This window comes from Marmota flaviventris, chromosome 2, assembly GCF_047511675.1.
Source record: "Marmota flaviventris isolate mMarFla1 chromosome 2, mMarFla1.hap1, whole genome shotgun sequence".
NCBI lineage: Eukaryota > Metazoa > Chordata > Mammalia > Rodentia > Sciuridae > Marmota > Marmota flaviventris.
This window is the reverse complement of record NC_092499.1, coordinates 58,318,090-58,342,093: the sequence shown is the minus strand read 5'-3', so window position 1 is coordinate 58,342,093 and position 24,004 is coordinate 58,318,090. Positions and strand designations below refer to the sequence as shown.

The window sequence follows — 24,004 nt, the reverse complement described above, 5'->3', positions numbered from 1 at the left end:
AAATATTGTTAATAACAGATTAAAAAACTTCCCACATTAAAATTTTTCCCATGTCATTTATTTTCCTCTAGGATATGATTTAAGCTTAGGTTGTTAAAATTTCAATAATTCTTAAGCAAAACATTTAATTTTCAAAAGGCTGATCTTGGGGAATGTAAAGTAAGATGCTAGCACAAATGTTGAGAATGATTTTATCTTTTGACTTCTTGAGTTTTAAAGCTATAATTTGTGCTTACAAACATTAATAATTTCTTGAAAGTGTTAGCCATTTTATGGTAAGCTAGAACTATTTTTAATTTCAAACAAAATCAGAGAAAATAAATGTCATCATTAATAAAACTACCTTGGACAGCACTGCATTTTCAACCCAGATTTGGCAGAGAACATAGATATAAGGTTGTGAGTGCAGCTCTGGAGTGTAATGTAAGTAAAAGAGAGATCTTCTCTCTATATAATATTATGTCTTGAGCTATTTTCTTTAAATAATCTCTTATTAAATTAAAAAAAAAAACTCATCTTACACAAAACAATTATGGGGACAAATATCCCTTAATGTGTTTCTATAGTCCAAAATTATACAACTAATTATCTTTAATCTTTCAATTTTCTTAAAATGTGATATTAAACAAATAAAGCTTTGTTAGTATGATATAATGTTAGAATTAATATAATTATATTTTAACTAAATAATTTTGTAAGACTATGCTATTTACCTCAAGAAGTCTTTCCTTTATCTTTTCATGATGGTATATTCATGATTAAGTGTATTTTCAGAATATGTAATTAATAATATCTTCTTTAAGTTTACTAACATTAAATAATTCTTTTAAACATTTTATTGTCTGTCAATTTGTGGTGACTTCTGTGCATTATCTTCACTATACATTATATGTCATTTTTAATCATAAATCTTTATAACTTAATGTCAGCACCTTTAAAGGGCTAATATTATGATATTTTGAAAACTCCCATATTATTTAAAATGATGTTACAAGAGCCAGCATGGAACAATGATGTTCAAAAAGGTCAAACAGGCACTCTGTGTCTATCTCATGAAACCATAATGTGGAATTATTTTCTTGTTCTCCTCTGGCTTTCTTTTTTAAAACAAGACAGATTATATTGAACCACAAAAGCTCATATTAAGACTCAACTCTAAACTGGAGTTAATATTAAAAACATCATGTAGAACTATTGAACAGTTTAAATATTTCTAATTAAATTTAGTTCATATTTTTTAGCTCTGACTTTGACTAAACTGTTTCTGAATGTGTAAACTCAAATATCAGTACAATCTATACCCCCTGGTTTTATTTAAGGATGCATTATTTAGGGTTGTACTGCAATGTAAGCACAAAAATATTTGCCATACATGAATATAATTTTTGCGTGGCTTTTATTTTGAGAGTTTGATGAGAAGGCTGTAATACAGATTTTTTTCAATTTAATGAGTGTTTTTGGTTGTGCTTTTAAAACATGAGCTATTAAAAAGGGCTGAATTTCACTGGAAGAGTTTTAAAACCTGAACATTAGAGTAGAAGCAGAGTGGTTTAATGGCTATCTGAGCCCTCCTGTCTTTGTTTCTTTTTGAGTTTTGAAGCCGTGCTTATGAGAACACACTGCCTAGACCTTTCTGATTGTTGGGGTTACAAATGTACTATGGGACTGCATTGGAATTAGATGATTTTGTTATTATTTTAAGAACAAAAATTGGGCCCACTGCCTGGGAATAGACTGGGGTGATCTATGCCTGGAGTTGTGTTCTATTTATCAGAATTAATAACTTCACCTCTGAATGATCCAGAAGCTAGATAATAGACCAACTTCATCATAAAGTACAAGTTCTAAACCACTGCAATATCTATACTGGGATTGACAAAAGCAAAAAGTGCTTCACTTAAAGAGAAAGAAATATTTTCTTTTAAAACTTTAAGCACTATTGTGATTCCAATTTAAGAGCACTAATCAAAGGAAACATAAACTTGAATTGCCCACTCCAGGTGCAAAATTTTTAATACAGTTCTATAAGTTTATGTCCTTTAATTAAAATTCAAAATTATCTTGCTTAAATTTGAGCCATATATTTGGATGTTAGTATAAGAGAATATTTCATTTTAATGTGTGAGCGGATGGATGAGATATAAAGCATGCTATTGAATTCCAGTTGTGGCATATTAAAATAGGTGCATGTTCTTTTGTTTATGTTTTTTAGCATCTCCGTCAATTAAACTCTTGGTGGATGATCCTATAGTTGTAAATCCTGGAGAGGCCATAACATTAGTGTGTGTTACAACAGGAGGAGAACCTGCACCCTCTCTCACCTGGGTCAGGTCCTTTGGGACTCTGCCTGAAAAGACTGTTTTGAATGGAGGAACTCTGACCATCCCCGCAATCACCTCAGATGATGCTGGTACTTACAGCTGCATCGCCAATAATAATGTGGGGAATCCCGCAAAAAAGTCTACCAACATCATTGTGAGAGGTAAGTTTGCCTCAAGACTGTTACAGCATAGATTTCTAGGTTAGCCAGGCTATTGGAAAGCAAATATTGAAACGTTTAATATAAAACTATATCCTCAAATATGACATATATATGTAACATGTAGAGAATGCTGTTTTTAAGTAATGAGATAGTATCTAATTATAAATAGAAACAAAAATTCTTAAATGCTAATGACAATGCTTTATATTTATATTGAGTAGTTTTCATATATTTTCAGTGATACATTGAATAGTTTTTATAATATTGTTAATAGAAATACATAATTAAAATGTGGCTGGGCGTACTGGCACATACCTGTAGTCTCCTCAGTAGCTTGGGAGACTGAGGCAAGAGGATTGTGAGTTCAAAGCCAGCCTCAGCAAGAGTGAGGTCCTGAGAAACTCCATGAGACCCTGCCTCTGAACAAAATAGGGCTGGGAATGTGGGTCAGCACTTGAGTGCCTTTCGGTTCAATCCTGGGTACCCCAATCCCCAAAATGTGAAGATTGGAGGTGCAGCTCAGATGGAGTGCTTGCCAAAATATGTGCAAGGCCCTGACATCAATCTCCAGCACCTCAGCAAGGGCGGGGGGATGTAAGTAAAGAAATGAAAATATGGCATAGAACATAAAACAATGTTACACAGATTCTATATTGTAAACACCTATTACAAACAGTGCTTTATGTTGAGAGGTGATACAGAGATCTATAAGATATTACTCTATACTCAAAAGATTCTACTGTTGGTGAAAATAAAATATATTGATGGCTCTGTCATATGATATAGCATGAACAAAAGGTTTAGAAAAATTTAAAAAGAATTTCTAATCATTTCTGCCTGAGGTTGTTAGGGAATAGCCAATGGTATTTATACTTCTGAGTAAGATTTTGACATGTTGAAATTGAGGAAAGACATGGAAAAGTCAGAAACATAAAAGGCAACATTTATTCAAGGAATTTAAGTAAAATGTGGGACATTTATCAGCAACAGCAGTGAAACTAAGGTATAGCCATACCTGCCTTCAGTGGGCCCCCTAGTGCTGCACATACAGAACCTCTTACTCCATCCTTTTGGGGAGGCTGTAAGGAGAGGAAGGAGGGTGTGCAGAGAGACTGTTTCTTCATGTCCAACTTCATTTGGCATGGTCCTGGGTTGGCGATAGAACCTGAAGTCATAAGCCTCTGAAGTCCAAATTCATATGCCCAGGAAGACCTTTAGAGCACACAAATGTGAATCACTCATGATGTCAGATTCCAATGGAAGGAAAATATAACTGAGTATATCAGTATCAACATGTGATTTTATAAATAAAGACTGTAGTAGTTTTAGTGCCCACAGTTATCTGTTATCATCCAAATTATTAGCAATATTATATGATGAAAATATATATTACTCAATATATTATCATGTAAATCAAAACACTATAATTAGCAAACCCTCTGCCACAAAATTGTAGGCCATACGAAATTTAATGATTCAAAATGTGTCATCATTTTATCTCTCACTTCAAAATGAAACACAGTGCCAATTAAAGTACCACAATGCTTTCTTATGAGGTGCAGTATTATTGAAAGAGCTTTTTAATATTTATGTTTATTTTGTTTCAAACCATGTATCACACGTTGGCATACATATAAAGATAAATAAAAGCAAAATAAATAGATAATTCTTCCCAAAGCTTCATACTTGGATCCCAATTTTTAATCAGTTTTTATTCCAGAGTGCTTGATGACCATGGTTTCTCTGTAGTATTATCCTTTATGTCATGAGGAGCATTTATAATTCAGAACTGTTGAGAAATACTATCTTTGAGATTTTCTCTCAAGTCATAACATGCTGCTTTGGTCACCTAGTCAGCAGCAGCTCCGAGAGGTTGTTGACTGTAAGAGGCATTCTCATTTCAGAACTGTTAAGATGGGCAATTAGGTCTTTAAAGGATTTTATAATCAATAATATGATCTTTATATCAATTATTCAGCAAGTTTCTCCTAGAAAACTACCACATGCTAAGGACTCAGGGATGCATAAGGGTACTAAAAAGATCAGAGACCACATCCCTGCCCTCAAGAGCTCACAGTTCTCTAAGCAAATTAAGAATACAAGGAATGGTATACAAAGTAAAGAAAGGATTAAAAATGCAAGTACCCCACCTCCTGTTTTAAACATTAGTATTAATGCCATGTGATTCCTTTTAAGCCTTGTTTCAGTGAGCAACCAGATACTGACCTCCTTCTACCCCAAATTATTAGAAAAAAACTGTATAGTCACCAGAGTTTATTTTCTGTTCTTTTGTTTGTTTGCTCTCAAAATATACTTGCTCTTCCAAGAAACTAGAAAACAATCTGCTAAATCTCCCTATAATGATGGTGAGGTAAGGTAAAGCTTCGTGGCACCTGTCCTTAAGCATCATAGATGCAACATTGAATTCTTTACTCCATTATTTTATCTCAGACAGGAACTCACTAGAGGAAAATGATGCATTGAGTCTAATTAAAACAATAGAATGATTTGCAATATTTAACCTATGATCAGCTGGCAAGATGTATAGCAGAAAATATTGCTTAGTCTCCCTCCATAAAGGACCTATTCAGTGTATTGCAAATACGTGCTGTGCTCTGATGATTTACTCCTTCTTACCCTCCCTACAGTTTTCATATGTGTCCTTCAAACAAGTTTCCAACTTTGACACAAAATGACCTGAAATAAAGAAAGCCTTAAAAGTTTATTTATCTGATCTATTACTTCTTTTTATGCCTTAATTTTTTTGAATTGTATATTTGCATAATCATATTATATTATCAGTGGGGTGTCTCAGCAGTGGCATTCACATAATTCATCAAATTGAGTTTGTATATAATCTTACTGAGTAGAAAAACAGTCTTGGTTAACAGGTTCTATATTGAACTTGGGGAAGGGGAAAAAAAGCTACTACATTAACGTGAGGGCATTTGATTTCTGTCCACTGAGACCAAGACATTTAGTTCAGGGAATTAATTTTCTTTTTGTTATATCAAAGAAATTATTTTTAAGTCTTCTGAATTTATAGAGCTCTTTGAGGTCTTAGATTAACTATAAAATAGATAAAGTCTAAATAGAATTTTAGGGTAATTCTCTCCTCCCCCACTATTTTCTGTAATTAAATCAGGATCCATAGACCATGTTTCTGAGCAAGTACAAGAATAGTTTCTGCATTGAATCACCTTTCCAACTGGTGAATATCTATGCACAAAATAAGCATATAGTATCAACAGGAAGAAAACTCTAGAAACATTTCCAAACTCTTCATTTGAATTCCTAAAAAATAGAGAAAACTTTTAAATCTTACATACACACTGCATGTAAATAGCAAGCTCAAACTAAATATGAATCTCATATACTTCACTACTTTGGTCCAACATATATAAATACAGCAGCAATGTCTTCTCTTGTGATCCTTTAAGAATTATAGTGATTGAGCCACATTTCACCTAAATCAGGAAAAAAGATGTTGCCTAATGTATCTAAAAAGAAAATTACTTTGATTACCTATGTTGGGTGACCTGAGTTCAGTGCTTTCCAAACTCCTATTAAAGAACATGTCATTCCCATTTGAAGACTGTTGTTGTGATTTGCTGTATTTAGAATTTTTTTCATTTTTCTTCTATTATGAAATAAAACAATGTTGAATAAGCATGGCTTATAACATGATCAAAATATTAACATATTTTAGGGTCCTGTAGCATCCTTGAATGTCTCATGGTTTATCACAAATATACATTTAGTTCAATATTTTGGATGCATGATGCAAAATAGTAATAAAATTCTAAATTTGATTTAATGGAAAATATTCTTCCTTCTCCAGCTTGGGTCTACTATGAACTAGAAACCTGCTATAGAAAGGGTAGATGGAGCATGGGTGTTTTTGTTTTTTTTTTTCTTTTTGTCTATCAATCATCCAGATTCCTCTCTACCTACCCCTGGTTTGGTGGCTAGGTTCTGGAAACCTGGGTTTGGACAGGATATAAAGCATCCCTTTTTGTTCTTATGTGGCACTTGGAATTTTTATATGAACTTTCAAGAGGTTTTTCTTCCTAGAAGATATATTTATCTGTGTAGATGAAGAAGTGTCCAGCAATAGGAATCTCCTAAGAGTCCTTTAATATGCCACATTCCCTGAGCATCTTGTGCTTTGCCTCTCCCCTCTTTCTGCTGATCTGTCTTTCCTCCAGGCAGCCACCCCAAAAAGCCCAAGATGAGGCCATATTCCTTCCACATGAGACTCCTGTCTGTCTGGTGGAAATGCTTACCAATCAACTCTCTGAGGAGACACATATCTCCATGTACCACCTCTATCCTACCGTCACATATTTTAGAGTCTTCAGCTTATGAGTGAACACCACTACAGTGGGATATTTCAGAACTCTGGTGGATCCCAGAGGATTGAGATGAAAGGAATAGCTTCTCCTTCTTCCACCTTTGGTTTGGAAGGAACTTCATTTCATAGTTTTCTCCAAATATGACCTAATGATAGAATTTCATCTATGACCTTTCTCCCCCTAATTATCTACAATGTCTAAGAATTAGCAATGGGGTTTCTTTAACTTCTTCAGATAATTATACATAAGAAGAGTTCTTTTCAGCACTCACTATGAAATTGTATAGATTCTAAGGCAAAAGTGAGTCAGAAAATCTATTATCGAGTTTCATGAAAATATGGATGAGAGGAATTGAAAATTTGAAACTTTTCAAAAATTTTAGCTTGAATTTCTTTATGTTGTGGATTTACCAAATCCTCCTGCCTCTATCTTCAAAATATACTTTGAGTCTGACCTTAATGTTACTGACTTGGTCCAAACCATCAATGTATCTTTCCTGATTGATTACAGTAATCATTTCATTGATACTCTTTCCACATTAGCTCCTCTTTTGGACATTCACATACTTTATTAGATAAGGAAGAATAGACGGAATTAATGAGTAGACTCATAGTTGTTAATTACTAAGAAAGAAGAACTTTTGTGTTCTCCAAAGGATCATTAATAGTAAAGGCTTGGTGTCAGGATCCTAATGGTGGCACTGTTGAGAGATGATGGAACCTTTGAGAGTTGGGACCAAATGGAAGGTCATTGACAGTGTGTTCTTTATAGTAGTTCTCAGAAAATCCCTTGGTAATTCTTACAATATAGTTCTTATAAAAAGAGCAAGCCTGGCCTCTCATATCTGTCTACTTCTTGGATTGAGCTGTGAATTCTTGCTTGGATATGCACTTCCACCTTTGGCACCTGCAATTTGCCATGAGGGCCTCACCAGAACTGAGGTGATTCAGGCACTATGTCCTTGAATTTCCAGAGCTATGAGTTAAATAAATGTTTTTTTTTCTTTATAAAGTTAGCTGCATTGAGTATTTCATTATAGTTAAAAAGAAATATGACTAATACAGTAAATTAATACTGAACAATGGGGATCATTATCCTAATTATAGCTAAACCTGAAGATGTGGAGGAGACTTTAGAATTGGATTATAGGAAGATTTGAAACACTTAGGAGATACAGGCCAAAGAAATCTGAGAATTCTGTTACAGAAGTATTATGGTCTATTCTTGTGGGGCATAGAAGTCTAATTTAGGCAACATATCTGAGATGGAAATGAAGATTCTTTGGCAATGATTCAAAATACTATCCTGTTACACTGTGACAAAGAATCTGGATGAATTTTATTAATATCATAAGACTTTGTGCAAAGCCAAACTTAAGAATGATTGCCTAGTTATTTGGTAGAGGAGATTTCAAAATAGCAAAGCATTGAGACTGTTGCAAAGGTATTATTGGCCTCTTCTAGTCCGTTTCACAGTGATAATTAGGATAAAAAGAAAGCAGAGTAGAAAGATTTGAAAAAAGTCACAGCCTAGCCAGGAAGGAGCAATAAACATGTAGGTATGCAAATAAGGAGGATATTGTTGAGCAATGGCATGCTACAGAGACTAAGAGATTTAGATATCAATCATGAAAGAGTTTAAGAGTGCTTCCTAGTTGATAATACTGTTAGTAGTTTTGCATGTGTAATTGGTATATGTATGTGTGCCTGCTCCATGAAGTCATCAGTTGTCTAAGCTAATCACGCTTCTGCCATCTTTATTCTGTGGCTACCCTGCCTTCAGTGTTGCCTTCATCCCTGTCTGCCTTAAGTAATAAGAATTTTCAGTGAACACACATGGCATATTACTTTCAGTCATATTAGTTTTAGTCACAGTCTTATTAGCTTTAGTCAAATTCTAATTAACTAGAACTCAGACATATGGGCATGCCTAACAATTTAAAGGTTGGGTAAGGTATTCTTACTATGTCTTAAGGAAAAACAACACATGAATTTTTGTCAACTGTTAGGCATCACATTCACTCAAGAGCCAGCCTGAATAAAAGCATCCCACTGTACTGATCAGATTCCTCCTATATATTTTCAGCTCACCCAGAATGGAATTTCAATTCATTCTCAACATTTCAAAGACCACTCCTCTTTATTCACTTTTGACTCACTGTTCTTTTTTTTTTCTTCTTCACAACTCAAGACTTATATAAATGCTGTTCATTCTACTTGGAATGTTAATTTTCAAATACTACCTTGGGAGCTGTGCATGGTAGCACACACCTGTAATTCCAGCAGCTCGGGAAACTGAGACAGGAATATTGAGAGTTCAAAGCCAGACTCAGCAAAAGCAAGGCAAGGCACTAAGCAACTCAGTGAGACCCTGTCTCTAAATAAAATACAAAATAGGGGTGGGGATGTAGCTCAGTGGTCAAGTGCCCCTGAGTTCAATTCCTAGTACAAAAAAAAAAAAAAAAACTACCTTTAATTACTCTATCTTAAATTGCTTACATTAATTTTATTTTTTATTATGTAGCTCCCTGTAATAAATATAAAAAATATTTATAAATATCCTTATTTAACATCTATCTCTCATGTGACTACAGGGGCAAACAGTCTTCTGTTTGTTTTCTTATTCATTATGGTAGGCCTGGAGCCTAGACCCAGCATATAGTAGATGCCCAATAAATACTAGTTGAGTAAATGTATTTCACAAGTTCAATGTCTTACATTGGACATTTCTTCTAAACATCATACTTTGATAGCCTAGTATAGGTTAAATGTTGTGAAGCAAAATTGGAAAATTCGATGTGCATGTGCGAAATTCTATGTGTAAATTAATAATTTGTATGATGTGATTAACTCATTGGAAAGGTGGCATTGTTCTGATTATCATTAATGTGTAACAAGTACCACAAAATAATACCTTAAAATAATAACAGTCATTTGTTTTGCTTATTAATCTGAGAGTTGAGAGGTTCAATTAAAATATTTAGGATCCTTCATAAGGTTTCAGTCAGAAGTTGGTTGGGGCTGGAATCATATTCAGGGTGTTTCCATTCAAAACAAGCTGGTGCTCAAACAGCTGGGCTCCTCTCTGTATCTCTCTGACTCAGTTTCTCTTTCTTGCTTCTTCCTTAGCCACCACCCCCACCACCATGTTCATCTCTTATCTCTCTAAATGATCCATGTACTTGGCAGCTTCAAGGTAGCTAGACTTCCACCAGGCCCCTAGGTGGAGTGGCCCAGGAGATGCATGGGCTCATCTAACCTAGCCTCATGGTCATGTACCATTGTCATTGCATTCTCTTCTTCAAAGCAATGACCTCTTCAAAGTAACAGTGTAAAAAATGTTTTTCCTTTGAATTTTAGAATTATTTGATTTTTTTTTCATTGGCTATGATCTCAGCTTTCTAATATAGGGAAATAAAAGAAAATGTCAATATTGAAATAGAGTTAACCTTTATGGAAGAAGTCAATATGTACTCAGTGGGGCATGGATTTACACGTTCCTAACTGCACAGAAATATAGCATAACCTTCAGAAACATCATAACTCTCTGTTTCGAAAAGTGGTGATCTACCTAGCTACAGTTTATACACATGAAAGGACTGCCTATAAAATCTGAATTTTAATATTGAACATATTTGTTCTGAAATCACTTTGCTGAAAGATATATGAGCACTGCAAATACTTCAAAATGATCATTTTTTGCTTATTACAAAAAACATGCATCTAAAATTCTAGGATAAAAGTTTTTGAACATTTAAATGTATCATTTCTGCTTAAATAATTGTAATAGCTAACATTTACTGAAATTTTATTATATACCAGACTGTTAGGCACTATTAGGCACTTAACATTTTAATCATCTCAACACACTTATGAGGTAGAAATATTGCTCCTATTAGAAAGAAGTAAAACTGAAGGGAGAGCTATTAAGTAACTTTCCCATAACAAGCTTCTTTTAAGCATCAGAGCTGAGATTTAGGAAAAAAAAAAAACAAACATACACACAAAAATATGGCTTCAGGACCAATATCTTAAGATGTCTTTTAGAATTTAACCAGATACTTTACAAATATTTAATTTCTTTCCAAGTATTTGAACTGACCAAAGTTTTTTTTTCTGTTTCATGTATTTCTTTCTTTTTGTTTATTTATATATTTACTTATTTATTTTTATGCTGGGCATTGAATTAGGAGTACATGCACATTCTACCCTTGTGCTAAACCCAAATCTCCCAATGACCTTTTCTATCTCTTCTTTGCTTTTGTTACCAGAGATTTGCTAGAGATTCTTTTTGTGTTGTGAATATGTTTTCTGTATACTTATTTAAAAAACAATCCTCAACAATTCAAAGTCCTAAGACATTTTTCTTTATTACACTGTTTCCTTTGCAAATATACAACTTCTTTTAATTGGAGGAAATTCTCTGTTTTTGTTAATCAGTATTTGTCTTCTAAAAACAATGGCCATTCTTTTACTTAGTTTCAAATTCTAGCCAAGATGACATATATAGTTTATAAATTTTATATACATTTTGAAGGACTTGGCATGATTGCACATTCACTGGTTGTCTTAAAATAATTGTACAAAAATTTTCAAAAATTTCTAGTAATTTGAAGAGGTCAATGGAGTTGCTAAATGCACAGAAAATATCTACACAATTAAAACTTTCATTATAAGCAAGAAAAATCAACTAACCCATATTTATGAATATATCTTCATTATTTTTATTGAAAGTTATATATCTTCAAGCTATGGATCAGAAAATCAGTTAATTGGCAATTTCTTAGAAATAATTGATTGGATTTAGCTCCAGTCCATTTCTGAATGGATATTATTTGTGAACTTTATAGGTCAGGAAAGTTCTTCCCGAGCATTTACAACACATCAGATTTAATTTTCTGTCATCAATAGCTTTGTTCCACAATATTTCATTAATAAATACTGTAACGATAATAGCTGAAATGATAGCAAACCAGTCCCTTGACACTCCCATAGAGAACTGTCTGCGGCATGCAGGTGTCCCGATTACTCATGCAGATTAAGTGCTCTATTTCTCTTTTTCTAATTTAATATTCTGTAGTAATTACATATCCCCTAAAACACCAGGGATAATTTTATTATATTGTTTTGTAGCTCTAAAATAGTTTCATTATTTCTTCTTTTAAAATTAATCAGGGCCATACAAAATCTAGAAATTAACAAATTCAGTAGTTTTTATCCAAATATGGATAGCTCAGTTTCCTTGTCTAAAACTTATCCTTGTTCATTGGAATAATACATGAAAAATTTCATAAAATATAATCTTAAATGAAAAGTTTTATCTAGATAAGGCATAATATTATATTTTTAGTGATATATAGAAATTTTACTTTTACATGTTTATTTTATTAAAACTTAAATTGGGGGCTGGGGATGTGGCTCAAGTGGTAGCGCGCTCACCTGGCATGTGTGAGGCACTGGGTTCGATCCTCAGCATCACATAAAAATAAAATAAAGATATTGTGTCCACCTAAAAAACAAAAAAATAATAATATTTTAAAAAAACCCTTAAATTGTCATGCTTAGTGGATGGAGTCTCTCTTGTTATATTTACCCTGATCAGAATGAGATGTGCCAAATGATAAGAGTACTCTAAGGTCAATACTGGTAAATATCCAGAAACAAAAAAAGTCTTATTTAAGTAATATTATTTTTTAACATTCAAAGTTCCTTTGAAGCTGTTCTCAGTTTTTCTGGATTCCCTACAGTAATGAAATGACATCAAAACAAGGGGTACTAACTTGAAGGTCAACTCTCGACATTTTTGCTTATTGTTATGGCAGGTACTTAACTCCCAGGCCCATAGGCTCACCAGACTTGGTCTGTGTGGGTTAAATGACCTATAAGCAGCAGGGTGTAGGGCAAGAGATCTGTGATCTGGCTAGGACTTCTTAAATGAACTCCTGTATCCTAAGTATATAAATAGGCCTACCTCACTGTTGTCTATATCTGAGAAATTGTAGGATATAAACTCTAGGATATATTGACTCTAACTGTATGATTCTCTAATACCACAATGTCCCTTTTTACATTCCCATTTTTTAAGGTATTTCTAGACCTAACCAATCTAGTTTTATTAACAAACTCACCCCCAACAAATTCATGGAAACATCTGGCTCTACAGTTTTGCATTTATGAAAATGTTCTTCAATATAAACATTAAAGAACACTGAATTTTTTTAAAAAAAGAGTTCTTTTCTTAAAAATTATGCATTAGTGATTTACCTCAGGATATATTAAACCAGGAAGATAAACATGAAGTGATGCTTTTAACAGGTGTTAGAAATTTTCTATTCCTTGCTAGATCTGTGTCAGTTGGTACAAGGGACAGAATGGAGTTCCTACCCTTATGGGAAAGAGAGATGTTAGGGCAACTGCCTCCATGCAGCATAGGGAAGAATGAGTTCACTTCATAAAAGAAAAGGTAATGTGCCCATGGAAGCTCAGAAAGAGAAGGTGGGGATGTCCTTGGTGCTGGACTGAAAAGTCAGAGTCCTCACATATTCAGAAGTGAGGCATCTCTTTTGTTTGCTGCCCAAATGTTAACCTTAACTAGCCCCTTGAACTTATCCATTTTCTTATGAATGAAATATTATGAACTGTTGATAGTACTCTATAGAAAAATCTGTTTAACTTCCATCTTCCATAATAGAATATTTTCAGAAACCAAGCAAATATATATTTTATTCTATGATTTTAAAATGATGCTTAAAAGTCCATTTCTTATGATTTTCAATTTCATAAGATCTTCTATACAACTAAATATAAAATTGTATATATAAGAATTTATATACAATTTTCTATAAGCTGTCTTTGTCTGTTTACCTTAAATTTTGTCAAATATACTTCCAACACCATTGCTTATTCTAGATGTTTCATGGTATTTCTAGAGTCAATCAATTTTAATTCTTAAACTGATCGTTTTCTAGACTTCATAATTTCTTAGTTTTACATTTCAAGGAATCCTCCCTCCCTTCCTTTGTTCCTTTTCCTTAGTGTCTCAACAAATATACTTATCTGAAAATTTCATGAGCATGTAAATCACTAACCCAGTAGTTCAAATCCTTCTTACCCAAATTTATCTGCTAAGATCAATCAGGAATTAGCAACTGGTAAGAAAAAAACTTAGCTGCTGAAAGTCTAATTTCACAATGGCTTGCATTAGTTAAAGCTGACAAAACTGTACAATTAAGATATCAGCTTATATGAATTATATTTCAGCAAAAAAGGGGTAATTAAAGAAATCAAGTTGTGGTATAGTTAGGTTTGAAGTTTATATAAAATTTGTGTTACTTTCTTTAATTGTTTGAAACAATTCTCAGGAAAAGCCATCTGGAATTACTGGTTGTTTTGTACAAAGATTTTTCAATTACAGATTTAATCTAATAAATATAAGTGTTATGGTTTGGACATGAAGTATCCCACAAAGACTCATGTGTTAAAGTGGGGCCCCACTTCCTAGAGTATCTACCAACTCCTAAGACTTGTTCAACTCCCCACTTTCCAGCTTCCATGGGGTAAACAGCTTTCCTCCACCACACCTCTCTGCCATACTGTTCTACTTAGGATCAGTCCCAGAGCAATAGAGCCATCTGATCATTGACTGAACCTCTGAAACCATGACACAAAATAAATATTTCCTCTCTTAAGTTGTTTTTCTCAGATATCTGTCACAGACACGAAAAACTGACTCGGCCTATTAAAACATATATTTATTTTTCCATCTTTGTTTTTCTATAAATCTGAATATCATTTAAACTATCAAATTAATTGTCAAAGTTTTTTTTCAGTAATTTCTTATATATTTTAGGTTGTGCTGTTAAGGAAAGATTAATATTTGTTAGTTTCTTTGGTCTATTTAATCAAATTATGGCCAATTTCCAAGGTTTGTAGTATGGAGGGGATGCACATAATCTGCCGTCATGAGCGGGTATGAGGTAGTTCAATATATCACTATTGTAATATGTAATGAAACCATGATATTGTTCATTTATATCTTTATTCGTGGTTTTTTAAAAATAGTTTTTCTGGATATCTTTCAATTTCCTTAGTTATTTTGAAGAAACAACTTTAGAACTTTTAGTTTTCTTGATTTTGTATGTTTTCTATTATAATGATTCTGCCTTTTATTTTTATCCTTCTATGTCATTAAATTTTAACTGCTTTTTTTTTCTTCTCATTGCTACTCTTTATCTCACAAATATGGATATATTCTGTTTTTATTTTCTTTCAGATCAGCATGTGTGTGTGTGTGTGTGTGTGGGTGGGTGTGTGGGTGTGTTGAGACTTTAATCCAAACACTATTCTTAAGGGTATTGTTCAGTTTCTAAAACATTAAAGATATATCTGTTATCCTTATCTTACTATTTTATAGTTTAATTCTGTTGTGTTTGAAGAACCCATTTTGCATAATTTCAGCTCTTTTAAATATGTTGACTTTTTTAAAATAAAAATGGTATCATCTATTGTTATGATTTAGATGTGGTGTCCCCCAAAAGCTGACACGTGGGACAATGCAGGAAGGTTTGGAGGAGAGATGATTGGGTTATAGCCTTAACCTAATCAGTGAGTTTATCCCTGATGGGATTAATTGAGTGATGACTGGAGCCTGGTAGGGTGTGGATGGAGGAGGTGGACATTGAGGGGGGCCATGTAGCTTTGGGGTATATATTTTGTATCTGGAGTGTGGATCTCTCTCTCTCTCTCTCTGCTTGCTGATCATCATGTGGGATGCTTCCCTTTGCCGCACTCTTCTGCCATGATGTTCTACCTTGCCTCAAGCCCTGAGGAATGAAACCAGCCTTCTTTGGACTAAGTCCTCTAAAACCATGAGCCCTCAAATTAACTTTTCCTCCTCTACAATTATTCTGGTTGGATCTTTGAGTCGCAGCAGTGAAAAAGCAGACTAAAACATCTTGTTAAATTTTGCGAGTACTAGAAAATAATATATATTCTTCTATTGTTGGAGAGAATGTTCTATAAATATCATTTTGATCCTGTTAGTTGATGAAGTTCTTCAATATCCTACTAATTAGCTATTAGTTGTTCTATTTTAAGAGAAGTTTCAAGTAAAATGGTGAATTTGCCTGCTTTTCCCTTCAGTTATATTAGTTGTTTTTACTTAAAGTGTTTTCAACTTTTTTTGTTGTTGATGTTTTAGAATTCTTATGTCTTTCATGATTGGAACTTTTGACCTTTTGTCCATATATAATGTCCTTTTCTTAGTCTGGCAATTTTCTATGCTCTAATGTTCACTTTATTTGTTTAATATAGTCTCTCTCACTTAACATTGATATCTGCATTTTTATTATTTTGCTTTTATCCTATTTATATATTTGAAATGAGTTTTTTTATAGATTATTAATAAATTCATATTTTTAATCTATTCTGCCAATGTATGTTTTAATTGGTGTGTTTAGACACTTACATTCAATGTAATTATGGAAATGTTACTTATTTTTTGTTTTCTATTCTCTGACTGTGTTTCCATTTTCTTTAATCTGACTCTGGATACTTGTCTAAGAGTTTCTCCTTATCTGTAGATAGTTTAATAATTTTACTAGTATGTGCTTGCTTTGTGTTTGTTGTATAACTTTCAGAAAATCCCTGGCCAAAATTTCTGCAGATATTTCCATCTCTCTTTCATCTGTTCTATTTTTACTTATTTTAGACCTTTCAATGTTGCTGTTCATTTCTTTTTTTCTTTGATCTCTTTGTCTGAGCTTCAATCTATACATATCTTATGGCCCCATCTTCTGATTTACCTGTCATATCTTTTGTTGCTTCTTATTTACTTTAAGTAAATTCATTGAGTTCTTTATTTCACTTATTTTATTTTTTTAAATTATAAAATTTACATTTTATTTAGTTCTCTAGATTCAAAATATCTGGTAAAACCTTCCTTCTTTTCCTTTAGCATTTCCTATCATTTATTTTCTAAGCATTTCAATGATGGCTATTTAGTAAATCCTCTGTCTTAATTATCTGTGGTCTGTTAGTATTCTGTTTTTCTTTGTCAAGTCCTATTTTTAATTTCATGCCATTTATTCCATATGGAAAATCTGCTCAGGATTATGTTATTTTTCTTTAGAAATGTTTCTTTGTTCTTGTTTTCTTTGTGTATGTTTTATTTTATCTTATGCTAAGCAGATAGTAGTCTTATTGCCTCAATCCAATCAGGGGCTGAGCAGAGTCAAGCTGGAATAGTAATGTTCTATTTGTCTCCTATTTGCTGCACCCTTAAGTAATAGCTGTTCAGAGCTGCCAACTTAGTATTATTGGTTATTTGCTGGAGATTTTGGCTTGGATTTTCAGCCTTCTGCTATATGTTTGAAACAAGCAAATGACTTCTAAGAGAAGGAACCTGTAATATGTGAATTGCACCTTTTTGTTTTTCTATCTGTGGAATTTGGACCTCTTAAGTTCAGTTTGCCAGAATTGATATCTGATAGTTTCAAAATGGACTTTAAAAAAATCTTATTGGTTATCTAATAAAAAAACAAAAGTGTTGGTCAGTTGTAAAAAGCTCTAATAAAATTTAAAAACAGAAACTCATTTTATTATACTTTATACATTAATGTATTTGTAGTAAAATAGACTGACTTTCAATTTGAGTGTTTGAAGGACAATAATGATAGGACATAGAAAACAAAATTTTATAAGCATATAAAATAGAAAATAATGAAAGAGTTTAGATTGGTTAATTTTTCCACCATAAATTTGATACTCTTTAGGCTAATCTAGATATAGGAAATTTTTGCTAATGCTTCACTATTTAGGAGCAAACCATAATAGAATGTAAATAGATTGATATACTTATATATTTACATTACAAAACTGCTAACAGTAGCATAATTTCATAATATAAAAATAAGCAGCACATAAACAATAATTGGCTAATGGCTTAATCAGCAATTAATAAAAAATGTAAATTGAGCAATAAATCTGTTGTCCTTTCTTCTTTAATTGGATATGTCTTAATTGTAGGCATGGTGGAATGAAAATAATATGTTAATTGATATGTATTTTTCCAGTGATAATTTAGGAACCATTCGCAGTTACCAGTTAATATATGATATGGCATTGTGTGTAATTCAGTCATTTAAGGAACATATCATTTCCAAAAATAAGATCACTATGATACCCCTTGGTTACTAAACTCAAGATTTTTTTTAAACTTTTATTTTTCAAAACATGCTGTATCCAAATTCCCTGCTTGACTTCCTGGATACTAACACAAAGACACAATTATATATAAAAGTAGAAACTGCATTGATAAGTGAGCAATATATTAGTTTATAAAAGTACTTCTGTGAAACAATATTTAAAATATTATTTGACTGTGAAATTTGATTTTTTATGATTTTGAAACTTAGAAACAGCTTGTCATGAAGTTGTTCTGTGCCTGTGTTTCAACATTTAAGAGCTAAATCATTAATATCATTAATGGTTTATAGATTAAATTATATAATCATTTATATGATATGAAATATATTATGTGGAAGGAGACTTTAGAAGAGGTCTATATGTAAGAAATAAAAACAATTTTAAAATATTGAAAAGGAGTTTTCAGTCAGGTATAAAGAGAACTTACTCTTTTCAGAGATTAAAAAAAAATCAAAAATAAGGTTTGGCTACGGTACAAGTTGCCGGAGAGTGCCCAATTCTGAGAATGACGCGGCAGTGTAATGTAACAGAGAGGTGGCTCAGAAGCCTGGTGTCTGCAGATTATGGAAATAGCTGGCATTTGAAAAATACTGTGAAGATGAAGAAGTTGATAGTAAAGAAGAGAAACGGAGGGATGTGGGAAAGATTGTTTTTAAGATGACAGATACCTGAGCATGTGCAAAAGCTAGCGGTAGTCCATCAGTGGCAAGATGGAGATGAAAGGGCTGAGAGAGAAAGGAGCAGAGGAAGTGCCTGAGCAGGCTAAATCCAAGCCCCAGTACAAAAGCAGCAGAGAAGACAAGGGATCATTTTGAGCCAGAAGGGAAAAGAGGAGAAAGGGATGAAGCTATTGATGAACTTTGATTGGTATGAAATGCACTTCAGAAATTTATACCTGATGCTCTTTATTTTTCTCACTGAGGTAGGAGCCTGGCTTTTGCTGAGACCCTGATGGACTGGCTCAGGTGCAGCTTTGAAAGGAGGATGGTAATAGATTCTGGAGAAAGGGATGAGGGCATGAAAAAAGAGGATACGTACAGCACCGAGGAGCAACAAAGACCTAAGCATTTCAAATAGCCATGATCTTAGCATTCATTAATAACTAGCACAGATTACTAGAAATTAACCTTTCTTTTCTTTTCTCAGTAGTGCTGGGGATTGATACCGGGGCCCTACACATGCTAGGCAAGTGCTCTGTCACTGAGCTACACCCTCAACCCCAAATTAACCTTTAATTACCATTTAATCATGGAAATGCTTGGTGACTCTTTCTTCACTTGAATGATTGAATTAAACCAGGATATTGATTACTGCATTTATTATAATATAACTACAACATGATTGTTGACTATTTAAAATGGCATAATACCTACTTTTAAATTGATGTGTTTTCATTCTATTTCTTAAAAAGCAAAACTAGCAAGTTGCAATAATATATATTCAATGAGGCTTTGCAAAAATAATAAATGATATAAAATAATTTATAACTCAGTATTTATTTTATAGAAAAATATTTTAAAACTGATAGTCAAAAATTACATTGCCTCATTGACATAAAACCCTTCCAAAGCCTCTGTGGGGGGGCAATTAACTTGATTTTGTGTCCTCTTATAAACTGGTGACTACCTATGTAAATTGAGCAGACATCTTTTCAACCACAAGTTATTGCATTAAACATAAGTACAATTTAAATGTATTTCTGCCATCCTTAGTCTCTATGATATGCAAGGTTTTTTTCCTTCCCTATCTATAATGAAGAGACTTTCTAATATCTGGATTATATAACTGATACTCTTTAAGTGTGGATTTAATTGAACCAGACAATGTGTTAACCTATACTTTCCTATAGTTCCCTCATTTTATTTGATTGAATTCCAGGTGGACTGCAAAGAGAAATTAGGAGCAAAACTACAGCTGATCCAGATAACACAGTACTTTTGGCAACATTCATCTTTTGCCTAAAAGCATTTCTTATCAGAATTGTTACTAAAGTTTGAATGTAATAAATGTTATTCTTGAGTTAAACAGCATGCAAAGGAATGAAAGACTTGGCTTTCTTATCATTGAAACTTATCACTAAATTTAAATATACTAACAGAAAATATGTTTTTCATGTTTGATTTGCCTGGATTTCAATATTATTTTGTGCCAACATGAAAAACATAGTTTCTGTTAGTACTATTTTAAATATTATTCAGAATGAGAGAATGCTTAATAAACATCATCCTTTGCAACTCTGATATCTAAAAAGTTCAACTAATGAAACTAATGCAATTTCATCAATATTTTGGTTCTCATTTGAGGATACAGGAACATTAGAGCCATGACACAATTAAATGTATGGGTTTTTTTTTTTTTTTTTTTTTTTTTGAGCACTTAGTAGTTTGTGCATTTTTCAATCTGTTAATCAGACATTGTCCATATAATTCTTCAATCATTTATTATCCTAATTTATGCCTTCTTTCATGGCTAAATATATCATCCAAACACTCTAGAAACTACAGAAGTTACTTCATTAAGGAAAGTTTGTGTCAAGTGAAGATTAGTAACTGTTGAAGTTCAAAGAGATCTTGGCCCCCCCTCCCTTTTTCTTGTATGTTAAATCTAAAAAGTTGAATCCACTGACATATAGAGTAGAATGGTAGTCACCAGAGACTGGGGAAGGAGTGGCTGGGGAGGTGTTGGTCACAGGATATACAATTTCAGTTGGATAGGAGGATTGAGTTCAGAGGAGTTTCTCCATGAATGTCAAATGCTGATCAAATAATATTGGCTGTCTAGAGAAGTATGTCCTAATGTTTTTGTAGCAAGGATTATTAAATTAATCCATGAAAATGGCCATGAATAGATGAAAATTTTGGAATGTAAATATCACATTTGCTGTACAGAATAGATATCATTTTCCCCCCCAAAGTTTCTTTTGAAATTATTTATTTCCCTAGGGGAAAACATGTACATGAAGTCATGTAACTTTATCTTCATCATTTACAAAAGAATTTGGGGGGAAAAAAACAAGGTACATAAGTCGTGGATTATGCTGTCCTAACATCTAAATTGGATTTATATTTTCAAATGTTGATATGGATTTTTGTTTAATTTTTTTCTTTCTAAGAAGTTGTTGTTTACCAGAACTTTGAACAAACTCAGGGTAACTGCAACTTGGTCAGATTTAAGCTCCATTGTTTTTATAGGTTGCTGACTTCACTTGACCTTCTGTACTTAAAACCATCATTTTTTAGATTTTCTTGAAGTTACCCATCAGGAAGAAGATTCAGTCATCGCTACTCATTATCTTCAAAACCTTAATTAAAAATACTGAGCATATGGAAGAGAGCATGTGTGATGTTTTCAACTGTCCCTCCAGGTCAGCAGTTCTTCTCCTGAAGCTCAAATCACAATCTGTGTTGCACAATGAAAATCCAGATTCCCAAATTCTGCCCTGATATAATGTACTTGAAATTATTAGGGCATGTGACAGGCACTGTAGTTTGATGTTTACTTTTAGTAAGCCACCATGCTCAATGTGCTAAAATCTGTCCCTAAATTGACATGTCCTACCTACCTTGTCATGTTATATCATTGACTCATTCTCCCCTTTGCTGAATTTACCTTGCCTTGATGTTTTAGCCTCAACTGAAGGGAAAAAAATTTTGCTGGGGAGGATATTGGGGACTGAACTCAGGGGCACTTGGCCATTGAGCCACATTCCCATCCCATTTTGTATATTATTTAGAGAAAGGGTCACACTGAGTTGCTAAGCACCTCGTTTTTGCTGATGCTGGCTTTGAACTCCCAATCCTCCTGCCTCAGCCTCTTGAGCTGTTGGGATTGCAGACCTGTGCCACTGTGCTAGGCTGAGGAAAATGTTTAATATATAACCCTCCAAATTTTTTCCCTGTGCTTTTGGGAGAAAGTGTTCATATATATTGTTCATTACTCCACACTGTAGCATTTTTCTGAGTACCACATATATTCTCTTGTACATCTGCATTGTTGGTACTATGCAGGTACTGTCAATTTCATAACCCATCATATTACCCTTTTTATTTTGGCTGCTAAAATACTTAGTATGAAATTTCTAGCTTACTTCTATCAAAAGAAAATACATAGAAATTTATTTTGTTTATTTTTTGCATCAAATAAGATCATTTCTGGCTTTGTCTTATTTTCATAATTTGATATTATCAGTGCTTCTTCAGTTATTTTGACTTGATTATTTATTTTTGCCAAATGTTAATAATAAATATTGAAAGCCTTTTAAATACATCTTTTAAAGTTATGGTCTTAAAGTGATGTGTTTTCAATTTCATAAAGAGACCTTTTATAAGTACATAATGTTTTCCAACTAGATAGGTCTTAATTTTGCTGTGAAGTACTATTAAATGAAGAACGATTATCTGTAAAAAAAAAAAAAAAAAATCAGTGGGTAAAATTCTGTATACTGTTTAAGAAAGTATTTTCACTGGGCATGGCTGTTCTCACTGTGATCACAGCAGTTCAGGGGGCTGAATCATGATGATCCTAAGTTCTAGGCTAGCTTAGGCAACATGGAGAGACCCAGATCCAAAAAGTAAAATTAAACAAAAAGTTCCAGGTAAACTAAATTCCAATTAATGCTCTAGTTTGTAATCATGAATGATAACAATGAAATAAAACATATAAAGGTAATATATTTCTTCATTAACCAGGTTAACAGAATAAACTCAGGAGAATTAATTTTGAGATAATCTTTGAAATAATAGTCTTAAAAAGCTATCATTGTTTGTTCCTAAGTTTCATGCAGACCCAAAATTAATGTACCTCATTCATATAACATGAGCTCAAATACATATTATTTTATTAATTTATATTTATAAGTAACAAGGAAGTATAAAGGGAGAGTCTGAGTAATTAAAGTTGTTTGAAATAGTTCCCATCAAAATATATTTATATATATTTATATATATATACAAAAATATAATATAAATATATATATATATATATACACACATATCATATATAATTGTATGTTGAAATATGTTTTACCTTGATAAAGTATGATAAACCATGGCACTTTACTTTTAGCAGCTCCATTTATGTGTCTTCATGTGGCCTAAGTTTTTACAGAGTTAGATGTGGTCACATAGGTATAAAAAAATAGTAAAAAATCCTTTATATTATAAATTACATGAAATTATGGAAATATATACAGTTTCAATGAAGAGTATCTTATGCTATATATTAGATGGCTCCACATTTTAATCTTTTATTTTTTCATGGTATCTAGAGAATTATTATTCAAAACATTATATGTTTTCATTTATTTCCTATGTTATGAGTTTTTGCAGAATGGCAGATCTTGTGTTTTAGTTTAACTTAAACAAGTACTCTGTAATAAGATTCTACAATATTTTATAGCATAGTTTACAAAAGGCATTGATGATACATCATGCTCCATCACTAATTGGCCTCTACCTTTGCATGGAGGATTAATCTGTTTGTTTGACAAAATTTTATGAGTAAAAGTCATTTTCTCAGCCTGGTTTTATTGCTATGTTTTGTTGTTGTTGTTTTGTATTTTATGTCATTATTTGATAATTTTTTATTTTTTATGATTTAAAAAAATATAAAATTTCAGTTTAGCTTAATATGAAGATAATAATCCAGAGATAGGCAACACAAACTCAATGTTATCACTGGGGTTAGAAATTTTAAATTTGTGAGTGTAAATAGCAACACATCTGTTGATTTTTTTCCATTAATTCACCAAAGAACTGATCAACTCATTTTTTTTAGAAAAACATTTCAAAAAATGTGTATGTGGATTTTTTTATACAACCACTTGAGAGCAGTTTGGAGAGATTGTGCCACTTTACACAAAATATTCAGTGAACATTTCCTCATAAATGTTGTGCATCTATTAAAATTTGGAAATTTTACTTTGACGCAATACTATTTTATCTATAGCCCATATATAAATTTTG

General features: G+C 32.6%; 1 protein-coding gene across 1 annotated transcript in view; it reads left to right on the top strand.

The window, feature by feature from the left end:
* Mdga2 (MAM domain containing glycosylphosphatidylinositol anchor 2) overlaps positions 1 to 24,004 on the top strand; it is a 759,648-nt gene that overhangs the window by 522,558 nt on the left and 213,086 nt on the right. The window contains exon 6 of the mRNA XM_027929596.2: positions 2,213 to 2,482. Within this exon, the coding sequence (XP_027785397.1) occupies positions 2,213 to 2,482 (270 nt within the window). The remainder of the gene's footprint in view (positions 1 to 2,212; positions 2,483 to 24,004) is intronic.